The 16,413-nt window shown below is 35.8% G+C and overlaps 1 protein-coding gene across 4 annotated transcripts in view; it reads left to right on the top strand.

Moving 5' to 3' along the window:
- Positions 1 to 16,413, top strand: part of ESYT2 (extended synaptotagmin 2) — a 67,971-nt gene that overhangs the window by 14,295 nt on the left and 37,263 nt on the right. For all 4 annotated transcript variants that reach the window (XM_030444412.1, XM_030444411.1, XM_030444410.1 and 1 more), the window contains exons 2-4: positions 10,515 to 10,556; positions 11,503 to 11,637; positions 13,171 to 13,247. In XM_030444412.1, the coding sequence (XP_030300272.1) occupies positions 10,515 to 10,556; positions 11,503 to 11,637; positions 13,171 to 13,247 (254 nt within the window). The remainder of the gene's footprint in view (positions 1 to 10,514; positions 10,557 to 11,502; positions 11,638 to 13,170; positions 13,248 to 16,413) is intronic.

The following is a 16,413-nucleotide window of genomic DNA, read 5'->3' as shown; positions in this document are numbered from 1 at the left end:
TAATCTCAGTCATGGGTCAGAAATTCCAGATGAAAGAGAGAAGCTGTTGAAACAGATCCACGATTTTTATGAACACAAGAATTACAAGCTGTGGGTGCAGATGGAAAACATGCTTGTAAAACATTTTCAATATGTAATGTAAAACTTTTCAATACCAATTACTGGGAGGGATTTTGGTGGGGATTTTTATTTATGTTGAACATTATTGACTGTCATTTGAAGATTTTTTCCTTATTTTGTTGTTAACACAGAGAATGAAAATAGTAAGACTGATATTTAAGATATCAGATATTTAAAAAGATATTTAAGAATGAGAATAACAGCTAATTTAATTGGGAGGCAGTCAGGGGTTTGGTTCCACCTTGTAACTCAAGTGCCTGATGTAGCATACCTAAGTTTAGAAAGTGGTTTAGCAGGGAGTGCTTCAGTGTCTTTCCTTAGCAACCCAGCCTACCAAAAACACAGAGTGGCCCTTCCTGGTTTCTTCTGAGGAATGGTAGCAAACTCCATGGTTTTAAGGTGGAGTTTATAAACAGAAATGGGATAATGATGCCTGCAATTGCAGAGGACTGGAATTCAGTGGTCAGAGTATTTTCTGTTATGTATTCCATTGGTTTTGTGTTTTCAGCATGATCCTGCATGAGGATAAGTTCTGCCCTAAAATATAGGGCATCAGCTTTGTCTTAAGTAAATGTGTCTGATACAAGAGAATTTGTAAATAGTTAAATAATTAATTTTTTGGGTTGTTGTTATTGCAAAGAGCTGAACACTTTTGGGATGGAAGGGCTGAAGGAAGATGACAGTAGCTGCTAGGGGTTGCAGCCAGCCTTTGCAGAAGCTGAAAGAATATGTAGGAAAGGATATGTTCATATTACAATTTTTTTCCTTTTTTTTAGACATCACTTCTTATTGCTGTTCTAGCTGGACCTTTGATCTCTATGTTCCTATGTTGTATGTTGTCAATGAACTGGTGATATATTTTGAGTATCTTTCTAGCAAATGGCATCATACTGTATTTGTGTTAAAATACAGTCCACTAGGGGGTCACATGATTTTATAGAGGACAGAGAACAAATGTAATATCTTTGAAGTTTTAGTGTGTGCCTGATTATTAAAAATACTAAACTTTGTATAAGAACATGGTATAAGAATCTGGTTAAATGCTTGAGTGTAAGAACCGGAAAGAGTTACATAAGCTGTTTGTCACCTGATATTTGATGCTATCAGGTTAACTAGGGCTTTCCTCTCCACCTCTCACTATGTTCAATTAAACATTACCACTCTTTTTTGGGTTCACGGTATTAGAGGGCTCTGCTTTCTTTTACTTTCTCAGCAGAATTGTATATTTTCAGAGTTTATCAGTAAATATTTGCAGATTCAGCAAAGCTGCCAGTCTTGCTATACTCTTTATGCCTTCTGGATTTTTTGTAGTAAGTGTCTAGTGTTTCAGCTAGAAAGTAGGGACAGGGGGCTTTTAAACACCCATTATGCATTGTATTATTTATGATTATGTTTAAAGAGTGTTTTAACACTAAAGAATAAACTCTGGTTGGATAATATTAGATGCAGTGAAGTAAACAGATGTTACATACTTTTTTCAGGTGTTAGGAGTCAGATTAAATTAAGACATGGATGTGCATATGTTTTCTTTTAGTGTAAGAGCTAAATTTGCATGAAAGAGCTAAGTAATGAACAATTTCTATAGACTTGTTTAACTTCTTAGGATGCAGGTTTACCCAACTTGAATATGCATGCTCTGGTACTGTATTTTAGCTTGAATAACAACAAAACAAAACAAACAAAAAAATATCAACCTCTCTCTTCTATTGTATTTTCAAACATGAATTTGCAGTTTTCTCTCCCCCAAACCAATCAAAAGCGAATGACATTTGTCTAAGTGTACACATGGATTTGTTTCATATGTGTTGCATTTAAAAAAAAAAAATCAGCCTATAAAATCTGGGATTCAATAAATGGAAATGTTTCTTGCCAAAATGTGCACATTGAATCATAGAAGATCATTTTACTCTTCAGTAATTAGTTGCTGGTAAATCAGTTAAAGACAGGAAAGGACATTTAATCTGCCTGAGAAAGAGGACAGGGAGTCCTGCAGAAGATGGTCAGTAGTTTGTGAATACTCAGCTTTCTTGAAAATTGGATGTCCATTTTAACTGCACAGAACTCCTGCATGGTTCCTTTAGAGAGATTAACTAAGTCATGTAGCAAATGTTCACAGGAAAAGGAGCCCTAGTGAATAAGAGCTCCTGACTACAGGGGTTGGTAAAGGGGGCAGTGGGTCAGTGGAGTGAAAGGAGAAGAAACCTTCAATGTTTCAGTCTAGACAGCAGCAAAAAGGATGGCTGACAATTTGGTGCAGAGCCCAGCACTTCTTTTCATAGCTGTAAACATTCAAAGGATAGTAAGTTGTGCTGCAACACTGGTTGTATAAGCTATTTTGAAAGCTAATATTTAACAGTCCAGAGAGAAAAATATTTCTTCTGTTGGCCATCAATCCAGTAAGTGGGAATGGAGTGGGAACATGCCTGAATTCTCAACAGAGCTGAAAGGGAATTTGTTACACAGGCTAAAAAGTACAGATGTTTGAAAGGTAACAAATTGAGAATAAGGTGCTAATGCCTCTAAGGTTTTTTTAAACCCTGAAGGCTCAGATTTGAAGGTATTAAGATTATGTTGTGGAAGTGAATTTTCTTATGTGAAATTTCTTTTGAGAAGCAAAAGGTGAAGTTGATAACATGTCAAAAAGTAAAACTGTGCAAGATTTTTGAAGTGCATCCTTACAGCTATGGTTCATGCCATGCTTTTCAGTAGTTTAAGCGTTTAAAATCTGCATCTCTGCTTTCAGTAGTGATATCAGTGCTTGTGGGGATCTGGAGATGTGGGTTATCAGCGAATGTTTTTTTTACTGCTTAAAATTGGGAACACCAGGTGTCTGTAATTTTGTGTAACAGCACAACTGAATCAGGATAAAGTTCTTTATTTTGCTTGTGTAGATAGCTGTGCTGTTCAGTTTTTATTTCTTCAACTCTCTTGTTCCTGGCCTTTCACTGGACATAAGCATTTAAAATATAATTGTTACTGCTGTAAATGCCCACTGAAGATGGGGTCTGAAGAAGGGCATCTGGCTATCATAACAATTCATAATTGATTCTGGTCTTCTGAATAAGGACGTAGAGTAGACAGCAGCACAGTTGTAAATCTGGGTAGTGCTAAACTTAGTTTTTATGTCACTTCTCTTTAAAAAGTGTTCAACATCACTTCTGTGCCAGCTGACAGTTTAGAAAAACATTACATGAAGAATGTCTTCAAATGTTTTTGATAAAGTGTTCCACTTCCTGTAAGCTTGAAGACTGTTATCTTTCAGCGAGTGTTTATTCTTAATGGGTTCTGAGTGGTGGATATGAACTTAGACTGTGTAATGGAAGGGCTTTTGGCTGGTCTGCCAGGCAGCAGGCACTGCTCAGGTTGCATTCATTGTTTGCCCTGACTTATTCTGAGTCTTAGGAATATTGACATATTGTGGCACACTGCTGAAATTACTTGTTGGAAATCTCACACCCTGAGAAATAAAGTTCTTGTTTTAGAGGTGGTCCAGCAACCTTCATTTAATTCTAGAGAAAACTGCTAGCTAGGTGTGAAAAAATGTTTGTTTCTGTGTCAAGAGACCAATATTATGTCAGAGGTTCTGCATGTGGATCTTTCAGAAAGTGGAAGCCATTCAGAAGCCTACAGATTGCAGTTCTTTTCCATCTGGAAAGAAGAAAAAAAGGGTGCAAACAATGATTCAGGAAGAATTACAAGATCTTGTTAAGCTGCATAGAGAATAAAGCAATCTTGTTACAAAGCTGACTTTATATTGAAGCCTGAGTTATGATATACATTATTAGTATGCTATTATTTTATAAGAATTCTGCAAGTATGCAGCACCAGAAGAAAAACCTGTGGTAGAGGACTGAAGGCTTAGGAGTTTGTGTTTAGAAAGAGTTAACATGAGCAAAGAAAAGCTGTGATTCTAGGAGACCTACTACACAGTGTTTAGGGTAGATTCTGCCTCGAGGTATGACAGGAATCCATGCCAATGTATTTCCAGGTGTTTGGAAGGAAATTGTGTAACCACTATTGGTAAAGCAAGGGATTTTTGTTGTATGTGTTGTTCTTCAGGTGATTAAGCAGGGATGCTTCTGGAAGTTAGTGATGCTTATTTTTTAGTTTCTAGGCTTAACAGTTTTTCTCCAGTTGGGGCTGCAAATGCTGAGTGTCAGGCTAGCAGGATTTCCCAGCTCCCTTACTGGTAGACTACTGTTCTGTCATTCTTCCAGAGCAGCTGCTTCTAATGTCTATCCCAGAGGATTTTTTTTTTTTTTTTTTTTTTTTTTTTTTTTTTTTTTTTTTTTTTTTTTTTTATGGCAAGCTGCTTCTAAGAAGGTTTCTGGGTAGCTGTGTATTGTAGCCTGCTTGCTCCATCTCTGCTAAAGCAGCAGCAATTAGGCAAATTTTATCTAGTTTTTGTACTGGTGATTCAAAATGCTGAAAAGTGCAGTTTTTGACACTACCAGTATGAGTGAAGCATATTTAACAGTTATTGGAGTGAAAGATACGTGTGGAGAAAGTGAAACTGTTGTGCTTTGTCTCAGCATCCTTCAGTTCTGAATTGCTTGACTGGCTTTGTGGCTGCTGTTTCAGTCCTGTCAGAACCCTAAAGCATCTCTAGGCAGGGCTTTTCTTTTCCAAGTACTTTATTGTACATTGCCAAAGACCTTGTTTGCCACAGAAGTTAGGGGAAATACCCAGGTAAGAATATTGTGGTGTCATACCAGGGCTGCAGAGGGATGGATTCTGAATTCACAGCTGCCACACATTTAAGCTGATTGCTGTGTTTGATTTTTATTTTATTTTTTTTTCACTTGATGCCCATGCTGACTCTGAAGCAAATACCTTGTGAAACAGTGGAGAATGTGGTCGAGATGAGACTGGAAGATTTGTGCTAAGTAGCTGTCCATAGTTTGTTGTGGCAGCTCCTAGGACTTGCTGAGCTGATAATGTCAGTTCACGTGGGATGACAGGAATGTTTTAGGAACATCTGGTGGTGCCCCAAGTGTGTGTTTCCAATACCAGTCTTGTCTCATACATTCATATCTAACTCAAAGGGCATGTAGTGTGCTTTTTTGTTTATTTATTTTTTTTAAGGTTTATTTGATTTTCCAGTGTGTTGTCCAAACACTTAAATGGCTTATGTTCCAGTTTATAAATAAATACCATCCTTAACCTTGCTTGGCATTACAACTGTTTCTTCCATTTGGATATTTTTCCACTGTTTACAATGCTTCCATTTTACTTAAGGGTTTTATAGCCTATGGCAATGACTCCAGGGCCCTTCCACACCTCCTTTATCACTGCATCTAACTTGTGTGGAGTTTTTTTGATTGCCTGCCCCAACTGTCTATTGTATGATTTTTTCAACATTCTATTTTCTTTTTATTTTTTAATTTATTTGTTGCTGTTGGTTGTGGGCAATTACTACAAAAACCTGTGCTGATTATTTTATGAGTTTAATTTTTGTAGTGATGTGCACAGGCCCTTCTAGCTACTTTTTTATGAAGTACCCTGTGGGCTTAAATAATTATTCAATGTATTAATTGAAACTGAATTTTATATATTCAGCCTGCTTCTGGATCTTCCAGATCTTTCTATTGAAAGACATATGCATCATGCCCCAATGAGTCAGTGAAAACGTTTCAAGAGCCCTTGCTTAATCCCTATACTGAAAACATACAGCGTTTGCAATGATGAATAAGAATTTTGCTGTGCAAAGGTTAATAATTTCAATGTATTTAAGGCTGCAAACACAAAATCCATGCCAAAGCATGCTAAACAGAATCAGATTACCAGAAATACAATGGAAATTGCAGTACCTGTGGTTAATTGTAGCTTTTTTGAGGAACCTTAGTTATTAAACATTTAACCTTCTCTTTTAGGAATACTGACTCCTGCAGTTCTGCAACAGTAAATATTTCGTGCATTTTTTCCTTGTAATTCAGAGGATATGGAAGGTACAGTATTTGTGGTGTTGAAGTAATTAGGAAAACTGCCAGGATAACTCTGGATGTGGATTATTGGAGTAACAGGAGGCAACCTGGCTGCTCTGCTTTCCCTTCCAGCTCCCCCTTTTTTTTACCTCCTATTAAAAAGAAAAGTTTGTCCCCTCAGTCTGTGTTTGAGAATCTCCAGGTTGTGTTGAGAAGCAAAAGGCAAGGGATTCCTCACTTCATCTACTGCTGCTCCTTGTTTCTCCAGAGAGAGAGGATTGCTGGGTGGAATACATGGGCTTAATTAATCAGCCCTGCTCAGCTCTGTTTTACTTAAAATGTCCCTAGGCCATCCTGCTTTACCAGCTGGAAAACACCAGTTAAAATGAGCTTGAATACCACTTGTATTGAATAACACTTCTTATTGTCTCCATGCTGAGATTTGTAATTCTTTTACTAAATTTCTCTGGCCTTTTTGAGCTACAAGTGCAGGTAGTTTAAACAAATTAATATGACAGTTGTAATTAAAAGGATAATTTAATTTTAATGTGTTTCTTTTCTACCACACCACTTAGCTTTAGGTTTAGTAACTAAACAACTGCTTATGCTGTGTTTAGAAGGTGATTTAGAGCTCTGAAGTCAGACTTCTGCTCTGTATTTCCTATGCTTTTCCTTTGCACTGATATTGCCTGAAGAGACTATGAAGAGTAATTGTGTGGTTTTGTATGGGGTTTTTTTGTGTGTGTTTTTTTATGTAATTTTAGCTTTCCAAAGTAAGCAGAAGTGACTGGGATCTAATATAAGAGATGTTGGTGAAATACCTGCCAAACTGTTCAAGTTACATGTAACTACTATTATCAAGAAACTTCATTATATTGTGTGACCTTGTGGTTAATAAAAAAGTTACTCCTAATGTTTCTTCAAGATTTTCATCTGGAGCAACAAGTAATTGAAGAAACTAGATAGAAGCTAGGTAGTGCTTGACTCAGAGAAGTATCTGTTAAGCATAAGTATTATAATAGATTATTTAAATGTAGTTTAAAATTGAATTAATTTTAATTCTTGGGAGGTTAGGAAGAAACTCCATACACAGTAATGGCAGCAGGACTTCAGTTGTTTTTTTTAGTGTGGATTTTTTGTTTGGTTGGTATTTGCTATTTTTTTTAATCTAAGCTACTTTCTCTTTTTATTTATTGTGTGTTACAACACAGTAAGAATTTGATTGGTTTGCATCAAAAAAAGTTTTCACTTGATGGTATACTCTGGTTAATAGAGGTACTTACCTCTTTTCAATGCAGGTGCCATTTTTCTTGTTTCTGTTCATGTAACACTTAGGACCTATGAGCTGTATTAATCATAATAATTAAATAGAAGTTAAATACAAGAAGGATTGGCGGATGAATAGCCTTAAGGATGGAGAAGGCTACTAAGATAATTCTTAGAAGAAAAGTGTTTTACAGAGAGGGGATCAGTGAATAAGAACAAATACTGTGCAATTTTTATTTTTAAGTAGAATACCTGTAACTTGTGCTGAAAGCAGTTCACCATTACTTCCAGAAGGGTGTTGTAACTTCTTTCTGATTTTCTTGTCACTGCTTGCTTTTAGTGACATCTATGTAGATACGTGAAACTTCCCTTATCTGAATGAATCCCTTATGTTTAAGGCAGCAACACTGTTATTTGCACTTTGGGATTCATTTGATATAATTTGCTGATCACTGTTTGACTTTTCAAAAAATGGCCAACCAGTCCTCAGTCTGTGGTGTTTGAGTTGAATGGTTATTGTTCTTTGTCTAGCCTTGTTTCCTTAGAAAGGTTCAGATGATCATCTGGGTAGAAAACTTGAGTTAATTTACCCAATATGAAGAGTATAAGTAGAGAATTTGAATAATAAAAAAATTGTGGGTAAGAAATATTTCTGCTGTTCCTATGGAAATAAGAGCTTGTTAGTGGGTTTCTTTTGTCCCTGTTTTGTTTTATTGTCTTCCAGAACAGAACAAGGAACTGAATACCCTGGGCTCTTTCTGGTATCCTATTGATCATTACAAAAAATGATGTGTTTGGAAAATAATGTGTTCTGGATTGAGGTTTTAACTGCACAGGATATGAGGGCATCAGAAACAGGATGTAATCATGAGAGTTTTTAGAGCTGACCACAGGCAGTTGTGTGAGAAAGCTAAATCATGTATTTTTAATGTGCAGAAACACATCTTTTGAGCACTTCCAAGTGTTCTGCAATATAATTTTTACTATTAGAACGTTCCTGGAACATGTAATACTGTAGTACTTTGGTGCTAAACATGGGTGTTAGCCTATTTCTTGCAACAGTTCTCTCTAGTTACGCTATGAATAACAAGGAACTCTGCCAAGTGGTTAAAATGAGACAGTACTTACCAAAACCTGCATGAGCAATCTAGTAACAGAAACCAAGTGGAAAATGCTTTTATTCTTTGTCTTTGCTGAAATCTTCTGTGTCTTTCTGTTATGCTTGTCTAATAGATTTTATACAGGAGTTAACAGATTTTGCACATCACTTAGTCTGGTGCCTGCTTCTGTGTCTGGCCCTAAAATGTTTGTGCAATTGCCTTGATGTTCTTGTGCCAGTTCTGATTTATCTAGAGTACCAACTTCCATCCTTCAGGCTTTCCCCAGTTGTCTTTGCATGAAGTTGTGTTTGATATCAAAGACTCTTAAAGCAAAAAAAAACTCAAACCAAAAAACAACTTACTGCCATTAGCATTGCAGTCTCTGTAACTGAATTATATTAAAAGTGGAGTGAGTAGAAAAGCAAAGATGCAAAAGGGGTGAGGAACAGGAATGGGAGATATAATTCATTGTATTACATTCAAGTGTAGGAGTAATCTAGACATATAATTAAGGACTTAATTTAGTACTAACTCAAATAATGGTAGTAGCGGGATAGATGAGGCACACTAAAGTACAAGTAATTTTTATATCTGTGGAAAAATGAAGAGCTATGTCTTTTTAAGCAAGTTCTTAATAAATACAGCAGGTAAAAATCCAATTAGATAAATTAGCACATATAGCTAGACGTTATTGTATGTGCCTTCTTGCTTGTTTCCCAGCCTGTCTCAAGTGATTCCACATAATATGTGACTTTGAACTCACAAAATAACTCCTATCAAATGTTTTTGTTACAGCCAAACAGATAATAAGTCATTCTTGTGTCACGTGGAATAGTTTGATAGCTGTGTGATATATTTGGAAAAAGGTCATTTGAAGATGCCAAGAACCTTTCTTTTGACAGTGGAAGTCAGCAGTATTTGTAATTCTTTAAGAATCTGTAAAATTGTGTGTCTGACCTTAGTTTTGGATCTGAGAATATTGAGAAGGAGGCAGACCAGAGAAGTGACATTACTGATTATACTGTAGGGGCCAGTAGCTAAAACATGGATGCTTAGATCAAATTAAGGACTGGTCAGAAGATAAATTGAGTATATTCAAGAATATGTTAGTTAGTGTTGCTTTTTAATGCAAGAATTTAATAAAAACTAAACAAAAACCATCATTGCTAGGGCTTGCTTTCAAATCCAACTTGTTGAAAATAGAGTTTAAAAAACATGTATTTAATTGACTGTTCACATTTGGGGCGTATGCATAATAAAAATAACAAGTAGCACTGGTGTTAAAACCAGTGGTACAGTCTGCTATGCTATGAAGAGATTAAGACTTTGCAGTTCAGTTAAGTAGAGACTTTGCTTCATGAAAGTCAGTATATGTAGGTCACAGTTTTTTAGTGTGTTCAAAGGCTCTTTGTGTTTCAGAAGTGTGATCTGCATCTCATTGTAGAAGTTGTTGATATCTAAAGAAATGGGGTTTTTTGGGGGGTGTCTGTTCATCCAGAGCTTAATTGGTGTTTTCCTGTCATGTGTACTTTTCATCCTATGTATATATGTGTATACATACATACATATGTACATATAGATATGGCTCTCTGTGATTTCTAAAGTTGTTGGAGAAAACACTAAAAATGTCTTTTGAAGGACTTTTCATGAAGCTTAAAACATCTATTCTCGAGCTTAGCTTCACTGACTAAATATTTCAAGCCATGATTTATTGATATTGCACTGCTCTGCCATGAGTGAAAGGAAGCAGAGGTGCAGCCAGGGCTCTGGCAGTCGAGTGTCATGTTAAAAACCCTTGAAACTTAAGAGGCAGATTTTGTTGACACTAACTTTGTCAGCTATGCTTATTGTTTTTTTAAGTTCATTTGAAGTGTTAAAGCAATATTTTATTCCAGTTGCCACTGCTCAATATATGCTTGGAGTTGTATCTGTTCAGAGCAGAACTTGAGTTCATGTTTTGGATTCTAATATTCTTGTCATGAATGTTCTCTGCTTAATAGGTAGCTCACTCATAGGGAGGCCCCTAAGTTTTCTGTTTTATAAATGACTGGACATGAATAACTAAAAAGTGTTTTGTCTTAATTTTTTTTAAATTTTTTTTTAGGTCCACTTTCCAGACACAGAGAGGGCAGAATGGCTCAACAAGGTAAGGTTGTTCATTAACATTGCTTCCAAATGGGAAGTAGAAGGAGAAAAATCTGAAATTAAAAAAAAAAAGCAAGGCAGGATTCTGAGAACAGAATGGTTTTAATTTTCTATGCTCTTTTTATACTTGAAGCTTCTGGTCATTGATCCAATTAGTCATGAGAAAGATTAAGTCTGTTTTCATGGTCTTGCAATGATGAGTTTTGGAGAATGACTTTAATTGGCATTAAAATAATGACAACTATAATTGTGTGGAAGTCATAGCAGCTGTAAAGTCCTTTATGTTCTACTTGTCTGGGATACAGTTACTGTAGGTTTCTGACCTACAATCTAAAAATAAATCAGTTTTGCATTTTTGATTTTTATGTGTGTTGATATAAGATAAAGATCCCCTGAGGTTGGCTTTTAAAAATATCTTTCATTCAAAGAGCATATAAGAATGAGCTAACTAGAAAATAGGGGGGAATGACACCAAGATAGAATTTTCAGATACAACAGTAAAATACTGTTGTTTTTTTCTTGGTTTTTTTTTACATGCATGTGTTTATGCATGTGTTTTAAAAATGCATTTGACCCATTTTTTTTTTCTTATTCCTCTCTTTACTTGTAAACTTAACCCCCTTCTCCCCAACATTCAGCATCACTGCTGAATACATGTGCATTCAAGGGATAAAAGATGAAAATTCTTTGTACTGTTTTTTTTTTCCTTTTCCAGTGCTTCAGATTCATGTAACTGTATAAAACACAAATTGAGAATTCCAGAAAGCTTCCCTTTATGTAAAAAAAGAACTAATTCTCATGTCTGTAATGAACTGTATAGGAAATGTGTATGTTTAAAACTTTGTAAAAAATTTTTTTACATATGCCTTAAAGAATATTTTCAGTAATGTGTGAAGTTGTGTTCCACGTTCCTTTTTTAATTTTGTTTTTTGTTTTATTCCTGATAGACTGTAAAACAGATGTGGCCTTTTATTTGCCAGTTTATTGAGAAACTCTTCCGAGAGACCATAGAACCAGCAGTAAGAGGAGCAAACAACCACCTCAGCACCTTCAGTTTTACAAAGATTGATATAGGAAATCAGGTCAGCGTCTGAAGTTTTTCTAAGAGGCTCTGTCTTACCTCCCATTTTCATGTAGCCTGTTTTAAATCTACACAAAATATTTCTCAGTAACATTTGGTGGTGAGTCTTATTCTGGTTTCTGTTGTAACAGTAAGAAAAAAATGTGTATGGATTTTTTAGTAAAGGATTCTTATGTTACATACAGAGTTCAGTGACAAGGCTGCTAGCTCAGTTTTCCAAAGGAAAGCCATAATGTGTTGCTCTCACCTGCTTGTAGGAGAGCCTTGTTTGAGCAGAACAAGCTAAGCCTAAGTTACTTCTGGGTGCAGTCAGTTCAGGACTGGTTACTCTTACCTGTGTCAACCATAACTTTACTTCTGTTGAGATGCAGCTTAGCAGTTTTGTGAAGTTGTTTTTTTATGTTACTCCTTCTTGCTATAAATAATATTTTAAATAAGGGTTTTTATAATTACCGCCCCCCACCTCTGAATATCAGGAAAACTGAAGTTGAGTATCAGATGTGATGAATGGGAATTATTTTTCTCTCTCTGTGACTCTGTTTCCTGTATATTACTGTTAATTTTACTCTACTGCACCTTTTGTGCAGGCTTTTTTTGTTTTTTAAAAGTTGTAAATCCTTTCATTGAGGGGCTCTATATTACAATCTGTAGAATAGCATTCCTTTTAAGTAGTGCTAATTTTAAGTAAGATTTAAATTAGCTCCCATGCTTCTGTACGCTCCTGAGAACTTCTGAGTTCTAGACATGAGAAAGAAACAGTTATTATTACTGTATCTCACAGCCTTGATTGGGTTGAATCCTGTGAGCTGCACAGCCCCTAAAACAGTGGTAGTCTGACAGCAGGAGTTTCCCATTTTACTTAAATTACTAAAAAGATGTAAATAGAAATAGGACAGTTTTTCCCAAAAGGAGTAACAAAAAATGTGACAGGAGATTGTGCTAAGCAAGGTCATTGTTCGTCCTCTCCCACCTGTAGTGTTTGATGAATATTTGAATCTTGGAATGTTTGGTTGGTCTGTGCTTTTTCTACATGAGAGGGAGGGAGAGCACAAGCACTGTGGTTTAGAGAGCGTAGAGTAGCTGACAAAACAATACAACTTTCTGTGGAGATAACAGGTTGTTTTCCCTCCATTCTGACTGGATTCCACTTAAGGCAACTGCATTTTTGTGAACTAAATTTAGTTTCTTGTTTGTTTTAGTTGCACAGAAAGAATGCTTTCTCTGGGAGTGTTAGATGTAAGCTAGTACGAAGAAATGAGAAGTTTATTGTGGGGAGAGGGAAAGCAAGATATTAAATCTTTGGTAAATCTTCAAATCTAGTGGTCTAAACCCAGGGTAATTTCCAGGAAGGTTGTGGCTGAGTGGATCCTAACAAGGTGAACATTTTTAAACTAAACATACCTTTTGCTTCACACCTTTTAATAATGGTTACAACAAATTCTTCAGGCATGAATATGCGTGTATTCAGAGTTAAGAGTTTCATATGGTATAGCTCAGTAGCAGGGTTCAACTTCTACATAATTCATTTTTTTAGCCTCTACGGATCAATGGTGTAAAAGTGTACACTGAAAATGTGGACAAGAGGCAGATCATTTTGGATCTTCAAATCAGGTAAACTATATTATCTTATTATGATGGTGCCCATGCTTTATAATATGTGCTTTCTTTGATCTGGCAGTTATGTTGGTCTGGAAGTAGAAGAATTGTTTTATTACAAATGTACCTAGTTCTAATTATGTATGAATGGAGGAAGGAGCTGCATACTGTAAACATCATTAGCTGAGGAAAATAATCTATTAATTCACTGTGCATCATTAAAGTAACACCAGTTAATAAAACTCACATAGCTAAAGCACTGTCTTTGAATTTTTTTCCTAATGTATAAAAAGTTTGCCATGAAATTTAGCCTGGTCTAGAATTTAGGATATAAGATATTTGAGGGGTTTTTTTACTTTTCTCAGTTACATAGATTTTTTTTTTTTAAATAAACACATTAGAAAAAGAGAATGAGAGCTACTGAAGTAAATCTGTGTATTATGTAATGCCAGAGTGACTGTGCTCTGCTGCTTCAGGTTTCTTTGCCCTTTCCTCCTGACCCCTTTTGTATAGGTTTATAAATAGATATACCCAACATTTGCCAAAATCTCGATGCAGTCTGCAGTTAGAGGGGTTTTTTTTAAGTTTAGTCAGTGAAACCAGTAATGTTTTTATATTTCACCATCAGAGATATGTGTTACAGTGACTACTTTTAGCTGTTTGTAGCTTGTGAAAGGCCAGATTTGTCAGTCACTTGTGATGCAGCAAAGAGCAGCCTTGTGGGTTTATTGCTACTTCCCTTGCAGTAACTAGAAGGGTAATTTGGATTCTCAGCTTTTCTCTTTCAAGAGTCAGCTCCAAAATTTGATTTTGATTATTCCTAATTTTAGATTACTTATCTACATCTCAGCCAAGTTGAAAACTGCTTCTTTGTCAAAGCTGGACCCTAGAGTGGTAAGATGCTGCTGCATCCTTGCCTGGGTTTCAGAGCAGAGTAAGGGCTATTTCTGTGAGCAGGGCCCACACTGAACATGTTTTTTTCTGCAGGAAAAAGACAGGTTTCCAAAGCTGGATTTGGTGTTGCTGGGTGAAATACAGCAGGATTGTCTCTTGAGAGCTTGTTTCACTGGATTTGTGCTCTTATGCCCAATGGAGAAATTTCCTTCAGTTTTCTCGTTGTTGCCACTTTTGATAGCGTGTGTGAGAACTGCTTCATCTCTTCAGACTTAAGTCCTTAGGAAAAGAGAGTTGTCTGGCCACTATGGACACACAGCAAAAAAAATGGTTTTGAGAAGCTAATTTTGAGACACTTGAGGGACCAAGTCTCAAGTCCATTTCTTTTCTTTAAAGGAGATTTTTTTCCACAGAAGGAAAGGCTTTGTACAGAAATTTCAAGGATGTCCTTTTACCTAGACCTGAAGGAAATCTTGACCCATGTGTCTCATTACATTACATTGCAACCTAGTTGGAGAAGTGGTAACAACTGTAGTATTATCTGGTCTAAAAGGCTGAAATAGATTCCTTGAAGTGTTTTAAATAATAGTGCTGAGTCAGCTAGGTGCCCACTGATTGCCCCAGGCTGTGTATATTGCAATGGGCACAGGCTTTTGGGAAAAAAATGTAAACAGGAGATCTTTGGAGTTACTATCATAGCTTCTAGCAATTAAGGCTTAGAAAAAACAGGAAAAAATTTTGACTACTTGAGCAAATGAATATTAAGTCTAAATAAATAGTTAATAAATAGAAATCTTATATTTGCTGAAGCATATGAATGTAGTAATTATTTGGGGAAAATTAAAGGTTATGGATCAGCACAAAACAAGATAAACTGTCAAACTAAATGTAAACTGTAGCAAAAAAAGCCAGAGAAAATAGATTAGGAAATACTTGTTAATAGTGTACAACTGAGTTTTTTCAGCTTCTCGTGACTCAAAAAATAGAAGTAGTAAAAGTTTTAGACTATGAATTTAAATACATTGAATTTTGTTTTTCATGTGACATACTTGAATGGAGAAATTCACTACTATTTCACTGGCAGAAGACATGTAAAAATGAGGTCTAAAGGCTTTCTAAAAAATAACAAAGATAGTCCAAAATACGGAATCACAGATCATTGTAAACAGGGAAATATGCTTGTCATATTCTTTGGGTTTTTTCTAATCGTCTTTTGTGGGCTACAGTGACCACATACCCATTACTGTGCTGCTGGTTCAGTACAGCTGCTGTTGTGTTCTTACAAGACTATCCTCATTAAACTGTAATCTATCTTGGTGATCTGTACATCATAAGTATTTCTGGGGTATTATGATCTGAATGTATAGAATTTGCTTACTCAATTTAGTTTTCAAATTTTGTTATGTTAAAGTGGAATTCTGTATGGTGGCTGCTAATGGACACAGCCAAATATCTTGGGGTATAAAACCATGTTTAAATGTAATATAAGGTCAAAAGTTGTTGACTTATTACCCTCAAATAAAGTTTGTTGCTATTTTTACTTCAATTTGTCGTCATGGATTTTCAAACAAGCATATTGCTTCCCAGTCTTCATAACACAAATAGTTCTGATGCTGCAGAGTGCCAAGATTAAGGTTCCAGTTTCAAGTTTTAATTGACCTTGTGTCTTTGTGTCATGTTGTTATGCAATTGTATATGTGTATGTATTTATATAGTTATCTAAATATATATATTTACTATTGCTATATATAGTTAGATAGGTAAAAATAGAAATTGCATCGATTTAAATAGTATATTAAAAATGATGTACCTATTTTTAAACTGTACAGTCACACTACATTCTTTCCAGGGACAGCTCTGATCACCTTTCTTTCACATGGGCCTCTGTCATGTGATGTTTTACTTCCCCTAACTGATCATTCTACCAAAATGATTCTGTGTAGTGTTGTCTTTTGAGCAGTCCAAAATCAATTCCAAAGTTGGATGTTTACAAGAATGTTGCAGTATTATTATTTCTCTTTAAGGGATTGAAAACAACTGCATGTGCTTGAAATCCCAAAGACAGCCCCATCATACACAGAGCACAGGAGGCTATAGATGATTCCAATAAAGGATATCCTGAATGCAGAAACTTAAATTTCTTTTGATAGTGCTTGGTGGTCATCAGCTGGGGGAGAGAGGGGAGGGACCAGGAGTCGTCCTGTTCTGCTCTTACTGTAAAATCAATTTATTTTATTTTGACTTAGTCCTAAAATTGGCCAATGAGGAGAGAAACTCCACTTTTTAA

The sequence above is a fragment of the Calypte anna genome, chromosome 2 (genome assembly GCF_003957555.1).
Source record: "Calypte anna isolate BGI_N300 chromosome 2, bCalAnn1_v1.p, whole genome shotgun sequence".
Classification (NCBI taxonomy): Eukaryota; Metazoa; Chordata; class Aves; order Apodiformes; family Trochilidae; genus Calypte; species Calypte anna.
This window is presented reverse-complemented; position numbering and strand designations above follow the sequence as displayed.